Genomic DNA, 11,943 nt, shown 5'->3' with positions numbered 1-11,943 from the left:
GTGGGCATAGAGGGAGAATATAATTGTGTGCCCGAAGCATGGCGAGAGCAGTGAGCCTTGCGAGGGGACGCTGCACACTTATAGAGCAGATTTTGACATAGGCACCCGAAAAAGTGAAAAATGCATGTGGACATTTCCTGTGCCGGAACACACAAAAGGTTGACCATTCCTATGTCGTCCTTTTGCGTGTGTTGATCTTTTGTCAAAGTCAACCTAGACCATGTCGACCTTACCTTTGTTGACCTATTGCCTGTTGACCAATAGTGGTCGACCTACTGACTGTGGACCTAATTACTATTGACCTAATAAGCCACACCCCTGTAATCCATGAACTTCCCGATTTAAAGGGACAGTATGGTAACTCTACGCATGTGCGACCCTCTAACTTCAAAAGAGCCGCACATCATACTAAGTCTCTGCAATAAGTTAAATTAATAGAATTAATTTAAGAAAGAGACCCCTATCTCCCCCAAAAAATCAGCGGGAGTTCTGTTGAAGGTGGGATGTTGCCCATAGCAACCAAATAATAAATATACCTAATAAAATACATGTGCCACTACTGCAAAGTAATCCCAAAGGTAACACGGAAAACAAGGCACGTTTCAATATAGCATGCGGCACTGCGATAAGTATCAGCGTGGCATAAAACCGCAGGAGTTGGTGCCATTGAAGATGGTATAAGTAACAGAAGGTAAAGCACATGAGAGAAGAGGGCCCTGCTCGTAAGAGCTTACATTCTAAAGGGGAGGGGGGGTCTAGTTGTGTAAGCAAACAATGATGAAAACGTTTTTGCCAATAGTCCCCATCATCTTATGTCTACTTTTTTCTCCCCCCTATTACAGCCCTCTGCTCAGCTGGGGTTCCTGGCACACAATTTATAACAACGTTCATGCAGAACTACAACAATGCACCCAACACTGAGCTCAAACTGTCCATCACGGCCTTCTCTGACTCCACCACCGTCCAAATCAAGGTCAACACGAACACATTTCGAAAGACAGTCAGCTTAGATCAATTTGAGGAAACTACAGTTGTACTTCCAAATGTGGTCCTATTGAAAGGTTCTCGACGTTCGACTTATTCTGTCATCGTGACCTCAGACAAACCAATTTCAGTCATTTCCATGAACTTCAATGACCAGAGCTACGACAGTTCATCTCTATACCCTGTGGAGGTAAGAGGTTTTATTGTATCACATCTAGTTAAAATGTATTGTGTTATACATTTGTTATATGTAGCCACCACTTCTAGGCCCTTATTCTGGTTGGTGCGGTAATATCCGCGTGCATTCGTGCCGCCGATGTTTTGTGTCTGCGCATGTGCAGAGGCGTCTCTGCGCATGTGCGAGCGGGGCGTACGGCCAAATCCCGCATGAAATGAGAACAGTCCGAACAGGGGGTGGAGAGGGGCGTGAAGAGCTATTTGGGCTCATTACCAAATGCATACGCCCCGCGTTTCATGGGCGTTCCCATGCAAACGCTGGGCGTACGTATGGTAATGCAGTCGTGACGCACGTGTAGGGGGCGGACATATGACATTGCCGGATGTCAGCTGCCCGCCCAGATCCCTGCTTTTGCACGGAAACATGTCCGTGTGGTCTGAGGTTGCGGGAGCTGGTGGAGCACTCGGTCCTGCATTCGATGGTCTTCGACCATCAAATGATGGGGGAGGTTCCCTGAGATGGAGGAGGCGTATTCCGTGAAAAATACACGTGCGGTCCGTTCGGCCAGCTTCTTACCGCGTACGGATGGAGTTGGCGATCCGTATGGAAGGCGGGGTTTCGCAATCACGGTCCTGGCCGCATATTCGGATCCGGCCGCACCGATCAGAATAAGGGCCCTAATGATTGATGTAAATATGTGAATGAGACTCTTAGGGGGAAATTTACTAAGATAAGAATTCTGTTTCACATGGGTTGTTGATACTGGCAACCGATCAGATACTATCTATTTTTATTCTAGAAGGTGCTAAATACATACTGCAAGTAGATTCTGATTGGTTGCCCATAGGAACTTCCCATGTAAAATAGAACTCCCATCTAATTTTCCCCATTATAGTGTGTACACACACAGGCCGATTCGATTTGATATTGGTGGTCACCGGAACCAAGCCGGGTGCTGGCATCGGCTGGCTGGGAGGGAGGCACGCACGCACGTGTAAGAGGGGAGTGTGGTTGTGGGTGTGTAAATGGGGTCCTAGTTTCAGAGGTGAATTTACAAAGATGGGACATTGCATACTGAACATGCAATATGCCCATAGCAACCAATCAGATCCTACTTCTTATTTATTTAGCATCTAGAGGATAATACAAAGAACCTGATTGGTGGCTCAGACCAACATCCCATCTTTAATACAACACCCATCTTAGTAAATAAACCCTGGAGTGTTGAGAGCAGGAGGCATGAAAACCTTGTATGTATCAATCAATCTTTACTTTTAAAATATCTATCGCTGTTTTCACTTTTTGCTTCTCATTCTGCAGGAATGGGGCACGGAGTATTATGTCTTCACTCCTCCTGATGGCTCCTTCAAAGAGTTTGCTATAATTGCCAAGGATCCTTCTACATCAATAACAATCTACCCTACTGGAACGCTAAACTACTTGGGCAAGGACTACGCCGACGGGAACACCCTCACTTTTAAACTTGACGCCTACGAGGTCATACAGTTCCAGAGCGAGGATGATCTTAGCGGCTCCAGGATCATCTCCAACAAAAAGTCCACTGTTCTGAGTGGCCATACCTGCTCCATGAAGTTTACCAAGTGCAATCACGTCTATGAGCAGCTGCAGGCTACTTATATTTGGGGAACCACCTTCTTTATACCCACAGCCTCGTTCCAGACCAAGTATGACCTAGTATACGTAACAGCAGCAACCCAAAACACGCAAGTGAGCTACCAAGCCGGGTCTGTGATGAAGAACTCGGTACTGAATGCTGGTGATGTCATAGGAATTAAACTCAAAGCTAACGCTCCAGTCTATATCAATGCCACTGACGGGATTCAAGTGATTTATTACAGTACTGGGGGTCAAAAAGGCCCAATCATTTATGATACAGCCTTCATGACTGTCCCAGACGTAACATCTTTCTGTACTTCGTTCAAAGCGGTTGGTCTGGAAGACTTCAGTAATGAAGTCCTGGTTGTTGCCCAAACAGCAGATTTGAAAAGCTTGAGCGTGAACAAAGCCGCAGAAGGGAACATCCGCTGGAAGACCATTCCCGGGACCCAGTATTCTTGGGGGGAGTTCCCATTGACAACAAACTCCAAACCCTATATTTTTGAAAGCAAAAAAAGTCCATTTGGTCTCAGTGTAATTGGGATCTCTGCATCAACCTCGTATGCGGAGTCAGCGGTCTGCATTGATGGTAAGTGTCTTTGTGTTGCTGTTTTCGTGGAGAGGAGAGTGATAAACAGCCAGCCATGTGGCCCCTAACTGCCATTTTTCAAACCCAGTCTGTAACATGGCAGCAAAGAGCTTACTTTTTGAAGCTTGATACATCTGGCCCTAAAAGTGTTGATGTTCATGATGACAATGTGGACTTTATGACTGCATAGACATTTGTATGGTATTTCCATTAAGGATTCAATTTTTTTGGGGTTGGGATTTGGACACAGGTCTGTCCCGGCAGCGACCTTGCATTTGTGATGCAAGGTCTCTTACAGCAACCTGGCAATAAGCTGGGCCGCTAATGTCACCCTGGGCAGGGCGGAGTGTCGGCGCTTCATCAGGGGGCTGGGGAGGAGGCAGCGCTGATGCTGCCTTCTCCCTGTAGTGTAAACGGGACCCGGGCAACCCACTCACACTCCACAGCAACCCAGTCCGACCCGGGATTAACCCTTCTTTAACCTGGGTTAAACCTGAATGCCAGGTTAGTGAATCCGGGGTGTTTTCAGAAGGCCCTTTCACACCACACATCAACCTGGGTCGGATTTGAGTTATTTATGTGATGTGACCCCTTTCACATTGCACAAATAACCCAAATCTGACCCAGTTATTATTAGGTTTCTCCTCATTTTATCCACTGCAATACAGAGGCAATACAGAATTTGCCTCTTTGTTAACTTTTAACCATTTCTACAGGCTCCACCCGACCCTCATGTAGCCAAGTCAATTGCAACAAGAAAGAAGCGTGTAAGATTGTTCAGGGCAAAGCTGTTTGCCAATCCAACTCCGAGGCCACGTGCTGGGCATGGGGAGACCCTCACTACCACACTTTCGATGGAAAGAACTACGATTTCCAGGGCACCTGCTCATACACAGTGTCGAAAACCTGCAGCCCCGATCTAGACCTTCCAGACTTTAATATTGAGACCACGAATGAAAACAGAGCCACTTCTAGTGTATCTTACCTCAAATCGGTCAACATCCAGGTGTACGGATTTAATATCACTGCCGTCCGGTCTGAATACGGTGTGGTGCGGGTGAGTGTCTTATGTGACGGAAACTAAATGATGGAACAACTGTTTTTCTTACTGAATTGCTATAATTTACAGTGAATTACCTCGACACACGTGTCCATGTGACATCTTCAACACCAATAGAATTAGCCATGTGTTTCGTACCTGATGACGTGTCCATGTGAAACTTCAACACCAATAGAATTAGCCATGTGTTTCGTACCTGATGACGTGTCCATGTGACACTTCAACACCAATAGAATTAGCCATGTGTTTCGTACCTGGCTAATTTCGTCAATTTGGCCGTGGCCAAATTGACCTTTTCATGGTGTTGACTTTTTGTCCATGTCAATCATATGGGTATCGTCCATATGATGTTGACCGATTGACTGTCGACCTAGACAGAGATGGAATCTGGTAAGTTGCTTGCCGTCATCATTGGGCTGCATATGTCTGATGTACTTTATGACACAGGCTTCACTTTGTTTGGGGACATAGTTCGTTACATGCCTATTGTGTATCCTTCATGGGCTTCCACAAAGAACATGGGTGACAGTCATCCTAAAATCAAACATTTAGACCCTCCACCCCCTTGAAATCCTGCCCCTGCTCTGTGTGTAAATACTTTATTGCCTCTGGTGGTGCCTCCACACTTCGGTTCTGTTGGCATTGCTTGTAAAGGAAAAAAAAAGTACTCTTTACCTAAAAGGGCGCCCACGATTTTGATCTTAGGCATCGCAAGGTGAAAAATCGCGTCGGTCGCATCGCATGCGACCAAAAAACTATTCTCAACTCCACGCCGACGTGGATAGTGGGGGTATGAAAAGGTCGTAGGACGCGTACCGCTGCGCTCACCACGCTTCGGGTTGGCGTTGATCGTGGGGTGGCGTTAACAATTGGGGGGGCCATTTCACACTTCAGGGTGCCTATTTGGCCATTTAACATTGTTCCCTATGGAAAATCGGGTCAATTGGGACATTTAACATTGTTCCCTATGAGAAATCGCGGTAATCGCGTCGGTCGCATCGCATGCGATTTTTTGGTCGCATGCGATGCGACCGACGCGATTTACATTTTAACATGTATTTATATGTAAAATCGTGGGCATCGCATCGGTCGCATCGTATGCCATTATATTGGCATGCGATGTACATGCGATGCCCGCGATGGGCGCCCTTCTAGGTAAAGAGTACCAAAAAAAAAGACTGGGCAAAACCATGCTGCACTGCAGGAGGGGCAGATGTAACAAGTGCGGAGAGAGTTAGATTTGGGTGAGTTATTCCATTTCAGTGGCTGCTTTATTCTTACACTGCAATTTAGATTTCATCTTGAATACACCCCACCCAAAATCTGATACTGTGGACACATTGGCCAATGAGGTGGCTGCTGATATTGATTTAATACGGGTGGCCTTTAGGACATGGGCGGGATTGCACGGCAGAGGGTTCACGCATTGCATTGAGCCATGTGTCACCCAACGAGATGCACAGGCCCGCCGGTCGAATCTCGCATCGATAGATATTAAGTGCTGCACATAATATTTATTGCATTGCAGGTGTGGTTGCATTTGTTTTTTAACCTCATGCAATCCCTCGCATTAAGATCTGTGGCGGGCAACGGTGTAGCAAAGCTTATGGTGGGCATCGGGAGGTCTGGCAGGTCGGCGGTAGACAGCAGAGCTGGAGGCGTACGGCAGAGTTGGAATTTTTTTTCCAAAAGTCTGAGTGGCCCTCTGATTGGTTGAGCTCTCTCCTGCCACCCTCCACCCCTTCTGCTGCCCACCGCCAGCTCTGCTGCACCGCCGCCCGCCAACCCTCTTCCAGCACCCGATGTGTCATCACAGCTGGCATGAAACATCAGGAGCTGGAAAAAAGGACTTGAGATGTGATCGTCTGTGAGGGAAATTGCATCTCGGTGTCGCGTCGCACCCGATCGCACAAGTGCATGAAGACTATTACAATTTAATTTTGCTTTGTTTGTATTAGCAACAATGAGTGACAAGTTTATTTTATTGATGTTTGAATTATTGTAAAAAGTTGCAGAAATATTGGTTCAATTGTTTCCCCAATTATAATGTATATTTTTCTGATTTTTATTGTGCAGGTCAATAACCAAAGGTCCCAGCTTCCAGTGCAGCTGTTAGATGGGAAGCTGACTGTGTCTCAGAGTGGGACCGCTTTGATACTTCTTACAGATTTTAAACTAAAAATCTTCTATGACTGGGACATTCTCCTGAAAATCACCATTCCCGGCAGTTACTACAACAGTGTTTGCGGTCTGTGTGGCAATTATAATGACAACCAAAACGATGACCTCAGTAATGAGGGCGTGTCTTTGAGTTCTATAGAATATGGAAAACTTTGGAAGCTAAATGACAGTGACCCGTCTTGCTGGGATGACTGCAATGGTCCATGCGTCACTTGCAGCCCCGACCAAAAGTTGCTGTATGGAAATAGTCAGAACTGCGGCATCCTCAGGAGGCTTGACGGCCCTTTCAAAGTGTGTCATGACAAAATTGACTCCGTGGTCTTCAAGGATAACTGTGTCTATGACCTGTGCCTAAACCAAGGCTTCAACCAGATTCTATGCCAGACTTTGAAAGCTTACAGCGATTCATGTGCCAGAGAAGGTATACAGGTTGGCGACTGGAGGAACGCAACAGGATGCCGTGAGTAGTCTCCTCTGTGACAGTGTCACAATGAGCTTTAGTTGAAGGTATAGAACAGTGATACGGTGATGATGTGTTGAAGAGTGGTACTGAATATCAGGGCTGCCATCAGGAAGGGACTGCCAGGCCTGGACAGAGAGGTGGGCCAACTTCTGGATTATAGCGCCAATTCCCATAGAATTGTGCCAGGCAATTCTGCAACAACAGCTGGTCAATGTGCCGAGAGGACTTCTCAGAAACAAGTCTTCCCTGTACATCGGTCCTCTGTGATTTGTTCCTACAGGTCCGGGATGCCCCATCTATATGTGATGTCATGATACTGTATATGAGGTCACATAAGTGAAGCAACGCATCTCGGTATGGGAGGGGGTTGGATGCCTATTTTGTCAGCCATGAGCACCACAATTGGTGATGGGAGGCACTGAAAAGAAAAAATTACTGCATACATACATACATACATACACACACACACACACACACACACACACACACACACACACACACACACACACACGCAGCAATATCCTACAGAGGATAGGAGATCAATCACTGCAAGGTCAGGGTCCATGTGGGGACAGAGATGCTGCTAGGGATGGCCATTGACCATCGGTGATTAGAAATGATCGATGGTTTGTGGTCGATGTTGAATAGTTTTTACATCAATGGGGGAGAACCAGAGAGTTTCCCACCACTAATGTCAAGCTTCAACGAATAGTTTATTTTAGCTTTTTTCCCCAGGTTCCAGGACACCTGAGAAGCCCCACCTCATATTTTGACTGGCCCACAGGCCAATCAGTCAATGAAAATGGATGACCATCGATATGTAAAAACATCAATTGTCATCCATTGCATAGTTATACACTATTTATGGCCAGTTGCACTTTTGCCATCAATGGCAACCATCGATTGCAAAGGCAACGATGGCCATCACTTGCTGCTGCTGGGGATCCACGTGGCTGCTCAGTTCCACGTGGCTGCTCTGCTGGTGCCTGTGTCATGCAGGAAGGAGCAACAGCAGTGCGTGCACATATCGTGCCACGTGGGTGGACCCGGACAGTGCAGACATGGAGACAAGCTGCTTTAAGTCTCTCAAATCCGATTTAGTGTATGGCTTGACGGGGGCTCTAACAGGGGAGCTTGATGTAATATAACCCCCTTTAATCTAGCTCTGGATCTGCTGTACATCATCTTAAACCCCCACTATCCAACTACGCATGGAGTTGATTTTATATAGTGTGGCGAGCGCAGCGAGCCACCGAGCCCTGCGAGGGGACGCAGAATACATGTAAAGTAATCCGCGCCCCCTCGCTATGCTCACTTCGGGCTCGCTGCACTCGCCACACTATATAAAATCAACTCCATGCGTAGTTGGATAGTGGGGGTATGAAATCACCCATGGGTGACTATACAATTAAAAATCTGGTCTTTACAATGAAAAATTGCATTGCATCGCATGCCTTAAGTAGTGGCATGCAATGATAAAATCGGGCGCCCAGATAATACACAAGTACCCTGGCAAGTGTTGGTGGAAGAGGATGGAGACGCGCGAGCGTCTCACACGCTAGAGTGTCCCATTGACAAGAATGGGTCTTGTGAGCGCACCCTATTCTGGCATACAGCGCAGGATGGCGCATGGCAATAGTCAGGCCGGGAGCCGCTCTAATGTGAGCAGCTCCATCCGTGTTTCACATAGGATGTTGCGTTGGGCAACCAATCAGAATCCACTTCTTATTTATTTAGCAACTTCTAGAAAATAATAGATATGATCTGATTGGTTGCCCATGGCAACATCACATCTGAAGTAGAACTCCCATCTTAGTAAATTTACCCATAAGAGCCTAATTCAAAGATGTACTTATCCATTCGCAGCTGTGATCCTACTATAGTCGACTTCCTGTAGACTAAGACATGACCCAAAAATGGTTGCGATGCTCACATGTTTTTGCCAAACTGCTTGTTATCCCCCAAATAGTCTCTGACTATTAAACGCTGCAAAAAAAAACCTCACTATAAGCCACATTTACTAAGCTACCACGACATGAGCAGTTGACTGATAATCAATTGACGTTAGAAATATCAGCATTGCGCTTATTTATGGACCAGGCTTTAAGTTATGAGAAGGTCGGGAGACAGATATTAGACCTGGGGTATTAGGAGAACTGGGGGACAAAGAAAACATTTGAAAAAAACGTGTTGTCTATATTTATCACCATTGTTTTTTTGTTTTGTTTTTTCACTTTCCCCTATGTTCACCCAAACCTTTCTTTCTTCTCTGGCTTCTCTACTATCTCCATCACTTTGGTCTACTGATTTTGTTTTTAATTTGGGGTAAACAGGGATTCATAGCGGGTTTGAAAATTAGGTGTTATCTCCTAGGACTGATTGATTTATTCCTATATTTAATCAGCGATGGTATGCCCCGGGAACAGCACTTATAACCAAAGAGGAAGCGGTTGTCCAGCCACGTGCCAAGATCCAGAAGCTCCAACCAAATGCACAGAACCCCCTATAGAAACCTGCGAGTGTATTTCAGGCTTTGTGTTGATTGAGGGAACATGCCAACCGCAAGAAAACTGTGGATGCGCCTACAAAGGACGTTCTTATCCTCCAAGCGCCACTTTCTGGGATGATGATGTTTGCACTAAGAAATGCGTCTGCAATCCAGACACTCGTACGGTTAAGTGTAGCAAAAGCAAGTGTGCGAGCGGACAAAGATGTTTTGTAAAAGATGGTATCCTGGACTGTTATGCAACCACAACCAGCACGTGTTCCGCTTCTGGAGACCCGCACTACATCACATTCGATAACCTTCACTATGACTTTCAGGGAGTTTGCCAGTACCTGCTCTCTGGTCTCTGTAAACCGAAGAGTTATTTAACCGACTTCCAGGTCATTGTGCGCAATGAGAATCAAGGAAGCCTTTTTGTCTCCTACAGCACCGCTGTTACATTCAGGGTCTTTGGAAGAGAAATCCAAGTCCTCCGAGAATATCCAGGTGTCGTTTTGGTAAGTTCAAATATGGATCAAGTGTGTAAATATTGTAGACCAATATTATATTCCATAGATAAAAGACCTTATGGTTTTACATGTCCCATTAAGGCTTCTCAAATATGATCTAAAATTTCAGAAAATACAGAATTTCTACCAATCAAACAAAATAATACCATGAAATTATGATCATTAAGGTTATGCAACTGAAGGTGCAAGTGTGATAGGACCATATTATGGATATGGATTAGCTCACAGGCTAGGTAGATGGTCAACAGGTTGACACCAAAGATCATCATGTACAAAGTCAACATTGGCAAAATAACTTAAAATGCACTAGTTCAACAGTGACCAAAATTGAACACATAAAAGGTTAACACATGGAAAGGTTGAAAGAAACGCTTTCTTTATGCTACTTAGATTTTTGTTGTCATTACAGGTGGATGGTGTGAAATCTAACCTGCCAGTAGCACTGAAGCTGACATCTGGCAGTATCTCTATATCCCAGGCTGGAATCCAGTGTATAATTCAGACCAACGTTGGGATTCGTGTAACATTTGACTGGGAAGCGCGGGTTGGTGTCACCCTCCCATCTAATTACATTGGATCAGTCTGTGGTCTGTGTGGAAACTACAACAACAATTCCAATGATGACCTCATCAACAGGGATGGTCTCCTGCAGCCTAATGTTACACTCTTCGGTCATAGCTGGCGAGAGGGTGAAAACGCGGATACGTGCCAGATTCCTAAGGAAAGCAACTGCAGTAATTTGCTTACTATGAAGAAGCAACAGATGAAAAACCTGAAGGGGTGCGGTATGCTGCTGGACCCCAAAGGTCCTTTTAGAAATTGCCAGGCCAAAGTTGACCCTACCCCTTACTTCCAGGACTGTGTCTATGACATATGTGCCTATGGAGAAAGACAGGACCTCATCTGTCGGCTGGTGGCCGGTTACACTGCTTCATGTCAAGAAGTTGGAGTTGACCTCTACGAGTGGAGATCTGACATACTCTGCCGTGAGTATCATTAATGCTGGGTTTGCAAGCAATCATTGAGGTCATGCACATGTGGGCTTAAGGAAGACCATCACCTACTGTATAATAGCCACACCACACCACCAATATAATTGGTGTTGGCTATGTACAGGAACCTTTAGTGGATTATCCAATATTTGGCTGGCCACCTGGTTGGCCATAAATTCTAAGTAGTAAAATTGCATTCCTATTGTACAATATTATACATTTTTTGTACATTTGTATCTATGTATTTATGAAGATATTGGGGCTTATAATGTATGGGTTCTACCTCCCTACATGGCATTGGCCACATCTCCTTTACTTCTCATAGTAGGCCCTTGAACACATTCATCTCATGGCCCACTATGCCCTTAATCTGGCCCTGGCATTAGAGTAGACATACTGGAAGGGGTAGAACAAATGATTTAGGATCTAGGTAGACTCGGCTACAGTTTCATGCCAAATACAAACTTATGGACTTGGGTCTCCCAACCCCAAAGGCTAAATCTATTATTAATGGCTCTGTAACTAATGAGGAGGAAAGGGATCTAGGTGTCACGATTTTGGATGACCTACAGGCAGGGAAGGAATGGTTTGTTGGACCCACAAAGGTGGATTCGGATTTCTGAAGAACTGAACCGCACATCTCTAACTGAGACTTTGTATTTAGTGTGAGTTTGTTGCTGCTAATGGTTGCATTCATGAACACAGCACTGTTCACATAGGAGGCCCATAACCTGCTTCTGCTATTGAGATGGAATTTTTTGATGGGACGACTGATGGTGGCATCTTAACACATAACAAGCAGTATTTCTGCATCTATGGACAGTGTGGTCTTACTACTACCACATACTTACACACAGATATCCA

General features: G+C 45.5%; 1 protein-coding gene across 1 annotated transcript in view; it reads left to right on the top strand.

Moving 5' to 3' along the window:
* Positions 1 to 889: 889 nt before the first annotated feature.
* LOC146042453 (IgGFc-binding protein-like) overlaps positions 890 to 11,943 on the top strand; it is a 55,239-nt gene continuing 44,185 nt past the window's right edge. Inside the window, exons 1-6 of the mRNA XM_083162444.1 lie at positions 890 to 1,174; positions 2,483 to 3,368; positions 4,085 to 4,425; positions 6,505 to 7,069; positions 9,477 to 10,075; positions 10,497 to 11,030. Of these exons, the coding sequence (XP_083018570.1) occupies positions 890 to 1,174; positions 2,483 to 3,368; positions 4,085 to 4,425; positions 6,505 to 7,069; positions 9,477 to 10,075; positions 10,497 to 11,030 (3,210 nt within the window). The remainder of the gene's footprint in view (positions 1,175 to 2,482; positions 3,369 to 4,084; positions 4,426 to 6,504; positions 7,070 to 9,476; positions 10,076 to 10,496; positions 11,031 to 11,943) is intronic.

The sequence above is a fragment of the Crinia signifera genome, chromosome 19 (genome assembly GCF_055691185.1).
Source record: "Crinia signifera chromosome 19, ASM5569118v1, whole genome shotgun sequence".
NCBI lineage: Eukaryota > Metazoa > Chordata > Amphibia > Anura > Myobatrachidae > Crinia > Crinia signifera.
Note: the sequence above shows the minus strand (reverse complement) of the source record. Positions and strands in the feature narration are given on the sequence as shown.